Source organism: Gossypium raimondii, chromosome 6 (assembly GCF_025698545.1).
Source record: "Gossypium raimondii isolate GPD5lz chromosome 6, ASM2569854v1, whole genome shotgun sequence".
In the NCBI taxonomy this organism is placed as follows: Eukaryota; Viridiplantae; Streptophyta; class Magnoliopsida; order Malvales; family Malvaceae; genus Gossypium; species Gossypium raimondii.
Genome location: NC_068570.1, coordinates 59,267,741 through 59,273,724, shown reverse-complemented (window position 1 = coordinate 59,273,724; position 5,984 = coordinate 59,267,741). Strand labels below are relative to the sequence as shown.

At 29.7% G+C, this 5,984-nt stretch overlaps 1 protein-coding gene across 1 annotated transcript; it reads left to right on the top strand.

The window, feature by feature from the left end:
• The first annotated feature begins 822 nt into the window (after positions 1-822).
• LOC105774835 (gibberellin 2-beta-dioxygenase) lies at positions 823-3,528 on the top strand. Its single transcript, XM_012597405.2, has 3 exons — positions 823-1,302; positions 2,111-2,459; positions 3,072-3,528. The coding sequence occupies exons 1-3, from the start codon at positions 899-901 to the stop codon at positions 3,336-3,338; spliced, it is 1,020 nt and encodes a 339-aa protein (XP_012452859.1). The 5' UTR covers positions 823-898; the 3' UTR covers positions 3,339-3,528.
• Positions 3,529-5,984: the final 2,456 nt, after the last annotated feature.

Genomic DNA, 5,984 nt, shown 5'->3' with positions numbered 1-5,984 from the left:
TTTTTAAAATTTGAAATTACAGTTCTAACCAAATAGTAGCTATTAATTCATTAAGTTATGCTATTACCAAGATCTTATGCAACAAACATATTATCACACTCGTAATGTCATGATAGTTTGTTATTTCCACATATTACTTACAAGAAAGCTAGATAATGGAATAACGGTTGTCATTTGCATAAAAAATGAAATTTGAAAAGCATAAAATATAAGAATATGATCGAATTAGAGAGCATAGACTAAATCTACAACTTTACACATAGTACATGACCAAAATTAGATTTTAATTGAACAGATTTAACAGACTACCATTTGGGTCATGATTATATTTTAAAATTTAGACTTAAGTTGATCAATTCGAAATGTTCAAAGATTAAATCTATAATTAATGCATAGTATAGGGACTAATAACAAAATTTAACTTTTTTATTTAATTTCAATAAAATATTCAAAATTCACAATTTCAATTCTCATAGTTACCAAAAATTTTCACAAAGAATCACTGGAGTTGGATGAGATAGCAATGGTCACTCTTACCTTAATCAGTGGTTGGGTTTGATCTTCGTCCTGAGTATGAAGTAGCTTTAAAACTCGTTACCAGCATCTATCCCTTTAATAGGTCTACAGAGTACGAAAAATTGATTGTTGGACTCGTTTCGATAGATACATTGAAAAATATAAAATAAAAAAAACCCACGTAACGCCAAATGGCTACACACTATAGTTAGTAACGCCTTTAGCCCCCTCTTTTTCCCTGTTTGTGCATTACCAAAACCGTCACCACTCACCACCATCTCTTTTTCCCATTTAAATACCCCTTCCAAATGCCCTCCCAAAACACACTCCATCCACAACTTTCTCTTGTGTTATTTCTCGTGCTCTCTTTTCAAACGCCACCATGGTGGTTCAATCCAATCTTTCGACGTTGAACCATTGTTCATCGATCGAAACACGTAAACCCGCCACCGTTCTCGACTCTATACCGTCGATAAACTTGAAAGACCCCGAATCGAAAACTCACATAATGAAAGCTTGTGAAGAATATGGGTTCTTCAAGGTGGTGAATCACAGTGTTCCAATGGAGTTTATAGCTAAACTGGAAACTCAAGCTTTGGAGTTTTTTAATCTTCCTCAATCCGAAAAAGATAAAGCTGGTCCACCAGATCCTTTTGGTTATGGTAGCAAAAGGATTGGAAGCAATGGTGATGTTGGTTGGATTGAATATCTTCTTCTCAATACCAATCCTCAAGTCACTTCTCTTAAAACCCTCACTGTTTTCCGGGAAAACCCAGAAATTTTCTGGTAAAATATTTTTTTATAGAAGCAAAAGTTTTCGGTCAAATTTCAATTTCGATCCTCTACTGTTCTTAAATTTGAGTTTTTATCTTCATATTTGGTATAATTTAGCTTTTCTTATAATGTCATTAATTTGTTGAAATAGTCTACACATTTAACTATTTTTAGAATTTTCCCTTATAAGCAAAAGTTTTGGTCAAATTTTAAATTTAGTCCCTTTATTATATTATATTTTAATTTAATTTAATTTTTCTATTTTATAATATCCATCGAAATAATTCATACGGTTAACCATTTCAATTTCAATTAAATTGCTAAAATAGATTTTTCCCCTTTTAATATTATAAAATACTTCTACAAGTGCGAATTTTTGGTAAAATTTTGATTCTGGTCCCTCGACCATACTTAAATTTGAGTTTTATCTTTATACTTTGTATAACCTAGTCTTTCTATTTCTATAATACCATTATTTAGTCCAAATAGTTCCTACTATTAAATTGCTAATGTAGATTTCTTTTCTCTTCTAATATTATAAAATAAATATAAAAAGCAAAAGTTTTGGTCAAATTTTGATTTTGGTCCTCTACTATACTTAAGTTTGAGATTTATCTTTATACTTGATATAATTTAGCTTTTTTATTAGTCCAAAGAGTTGACACTGTCAACTATTTCGATGACCAGTAATATCATAACAATAGGCTATTAAATTAGAAGACTAATTTTTTAATTTGAGCATAGTAGAGGGACCAAACCTGAAATTTTACCTTTTTTAAAAAATGACTAATTCTTTTTACTATTTTGATGGATGACGCAGGTCAGCTGTAAAGGAGTATATTGAAGCAGTGAAGGTAATGGCATTTGAAGTATTGGAACTAATAGCAGATGGTCTGAAAATTGAACCAAGGGATACATTGAGCAAGCTGTTAAAGGATGAGAATAGTGATTCATGCTTTAGGCTAAACCATTATCCACCATGCCCTGAATTACAGGCATTGAGTGGCAGAGATTTGGTTGGGTTTGGGGAACACACTGACCCTCAAATAATCTCTGTCTTAAGATCCAACAGCACATCTGGTTTGCAAATTTGTCTGAAAGATGGGGTTTGGGTTTCTGTCCCACCTGATGAAACTTCCTTTTTCATCAATGTTGGTGATGCTTTGCAGGTACACATAATATTGATGATGTCATTCTTTTTGAATTTTTTTATCGAAATCGGTGCTTGTTGGGACGAGAGCGGTGTGAAACTCGGTACCTTTTAAAAGAAGTGTTAGTTTTGAGTCATGCGAATGGAGAAAATAAGTGTCGAGAAAGATTTCATCCTATGACTTATCTTGGAATAGAACCAAGGTTTGACGTGTTAATCTTATTGACACAATTGGACCAAGTGGTGAAAATTTTGGTGCCTTTTAGATAAAGTCTTGTTTGTTTTGAGTTTTGTAAACGAAGAAAGAAATATTGAGAGAACTTTCATCCTGTTTAACATATGAAATAGAACCAAAGTTCGAGTCTTATTAATAATCCATTTAGTAGGTGATATTTAAGTACTATTGTTAATCTTTTTTTTACTATACCAATACTTGTTGGATAGAATGGTAAGGAACTTGATATGGTTGGACTCAATTTAGAATAGAATCAAGTTTCAAATTTTACTAACAATTAATCTCTTTTTAGATTTTCAAATAATACCCAAATCTTGTACATATAAATTTTTGGGTTTAAATCTTGCCAGATGTAATCTACTCAATTAATAATTTATGGGTTTTTTTTTTTTTCAGGTGATGACAAATGGGAGGTTCAAAAGTGTGAGGCATAGAGTATTGGCAAATTCACACAAATCAAGGGTTTCAATGATATACTTTGGAGGACCACCTTTAAGTGAAAAGATAGTACCTTTAACTTCACTAATGGGAAAACAAGAAGAAAGCTTATACAAAGAGTTCACATGGTGGGAATACAAGACTTCAGCATATAAGTCAAGGTTGGCTGACTATAGGCTTGGGTTGTTTGAGAAAAAAACACACCAAGTGCAAGCCATTGAATGAACCCCTCTTCCTTCTTAGCTTTAATTTTGTCAAAGTTTAAAAGAAAAAAAAAGTAGTCAAAAGGTTGACTCTACTTGCCATAGGTGATAAGCAAATAGGTCTTTTGGTTTTCTTTTTTATTTTTATTTTTCTATATTAAATGTGACAAATATCTAGCCTTCTCTACTATCAATGCAAACTTTATTAATTATATTTTGGTTCAAATATGCTATAAATCCTTGTATTCTTTAAAATTTGGAATTTAGTCCTTATACTTTTATTTTCGAAATTCAGTCTCTTCACTTTTCGGATTTCAAACTTCAAATCCAATTGTTAACATAATTAGTTTTTTGTTGTTGAATTGATTGGTGTGATATTTTGAAATAAAAAAAGTACTCAATTGGTAGCAATGTAACTAACGAATGACGTTGTAATAAACCCAAATTTAACACAAATTTGGAATTTAGCTATTATACTTTTATTTCCAGAATTTAATCTCTTTATTTTTCAGATTTCAAACTTCAAATCCAACTGTTAATAATGTTGTTGTTGTTTTTTTTTTTTGTAAAATTGGTTGGTGTGACATTTTGAAATTTTAAAAAGAATCACTTGGTAGCAAGCAATGTAACTAAAAACTAGCGTTGTATTGAACCTAAATTTAACAAAATAATTTTACGGTGTTAACAATTGGACCTGAATTTTAAAATCTAAAAGAAAAGAAACTAAATTCCAAATTTACAAAAAAAAATATTGGGATTTATCGTATATTTCAAGCTTATATTTTTAACATATGTTGAAATGCGAAATTTAGATTTATTTGTACTAATATTTTTAAAAAATTGAATGGTAGTCAACTAGCTACCAATGTAGTAACAAATGACTTGTGTTGTTTAAATATTTGTTGATATCAAATCCCGAGTTCAAACCCTATGACAAAACACGCGATTAAGTTTTGGGAGGTCTAACTGAAATCTTCAAAAAAAAGAGAGAGAGAGAGTTTAATGAGAATTTCTAAAAATTTTAAAGGGTTTAATTAAAATTTTCAAAACTTCCAAAGAGTTTAATTAGAATCTCTAAAAACTTTGAGGGACCTAATTAAAATTTTAAAATTTTGACGAGCGTGATAATTTTTTTTATGAGACGTTCCACAACCGATTAAAAAATTATTGTCTAAATCAATATGGATAAATTTCGAGTTCATAAAAGATCATACTAATGGTGTTAGGTAAAGTACTTGTAGTTTCAAACCTCTTTTATTACAAAGATTGTCCACAAACAATATGTTGAAACTAGTTGTTTCTTTTTGGAAAGTCATTCAACACTATATATATATATATATATACACACATTGCACCCAACATTGAAATGTCAAAATACAAATGTGTCTTTCAAACAAATTTTACAAATATGTCAGTGAGGATTCTGAAAAGGAAATAATGTAGCCAAAAGGATGAAGCTAAATCACTTTCATCAAGAGTTTGTTTTGACCATCTAAGCATGCTGTATTCAATTACAATCAAGTGGAGTCAATTTTTATCTCGATTCAAATTTGAAAGTTGTTATTCAAGTCACCGGGTTGTTAAAATGGTTGTTGTATAGCTTTCTCTGTTCACAATCGTCAGTTTTTTCATGAAATAGCTTTGAACATTATGAATCTATGAACCAAAATCCAAACAACTTTCTTCTCCGATCTCCGATCTCCGACACTGACCGTCAGATTGACTTGAATTTAAAATATATTCTTTTACTCATCGATGGGTATTGATCTACCGTACCAATCGTCGCTTGGAGCTCGCTAACCGAACTCTTTTTTAAAAAAAAAAACTTAATAGCCCAGTGGCTTAAACATTTTGTTTTGAATAGTTCAGTGATCGTTTTATAACTTTTTAAAGTTGAATAACCAAAACATAAACTTACTAATAGTTTAATAATATTCGGTGTAATTTAAAAAAAAAAATCTACTAGTGGTTTCAATGGGCATATTTAATGGAACAATCCCTTTTTTATTAAATTCCAAGGAATATTAGTTTAATATCCTCAAATTCTCAAGGTTTAGGTAAGAATATTATTTTAGATAGAGACAGTTTTATTAAATATTAATTTATTTTATCATTTTCTTTGGGACATTGTTCTTTTCAAACATTAGTTAAACAACTGCCATCCTTGCAAGCCTTTTATTTGCTAAAAGACATTAATTAATTAATCAATTAATTATGGCATAGAATAGTTAGGGCAAAATAAATTAGTTTAAGAATCTTGGATATTATAATTTAACTATTAAAGTAACCATTCTACAAAATTAATTTTATAATATTTTTTTCTAATTTATGGTAAATGGAAATTTATGCTAAATCTCTCTTTTATTAATTAATTTAATAAATATCGGTTTTAGTTGGTCAGTTCCTCTCTCTAGATTCTAGAGGAAAAGGTTTTCTCAAAAAAGAGATAGGAAGTACAGAGTTTCATCTCCTTCTTTTAAAAAAAAGGACCGTTTTCCTCTAGAATCTAGAGAGGGACTCAAAATTCTAGTGTGAATGGAAAAATTTTAAAATAATTTTCTTTAAAGAGTCAAAAGAAGAGTTAGATATGGATAGTTTTATAAAAATCTAGACCCAAATTTATTTTTGAAATATAAAATATTTTAATAGGTTTTTTTAGAAAAGGTGA

Excerpts from the sequence above, each read along its gene's own strand:
- LOC105774835 (XM_012597405.2), top strand. The coding sequence starts at position 899 with ATGGTGGTTCAATCCAATCTTTCGACGTTGAACCATTGTTCATCGATC. Across the intron at positions 1,303-2,110 it reads GAAAACCCAGAAATTTTCTG|GTCAGCTGTAAAGGAGTATA; the intron begins GTAAAATATTTT and ends TGGATGACGCAG. Across the intron at positions 2,460-3,071 it reads ATGTTGGTGATGCTTTGCAG|GTGATGACAAATGGGAGGTT; the intron begins GTACACATAATA and ends TTTTTTTTTCAG.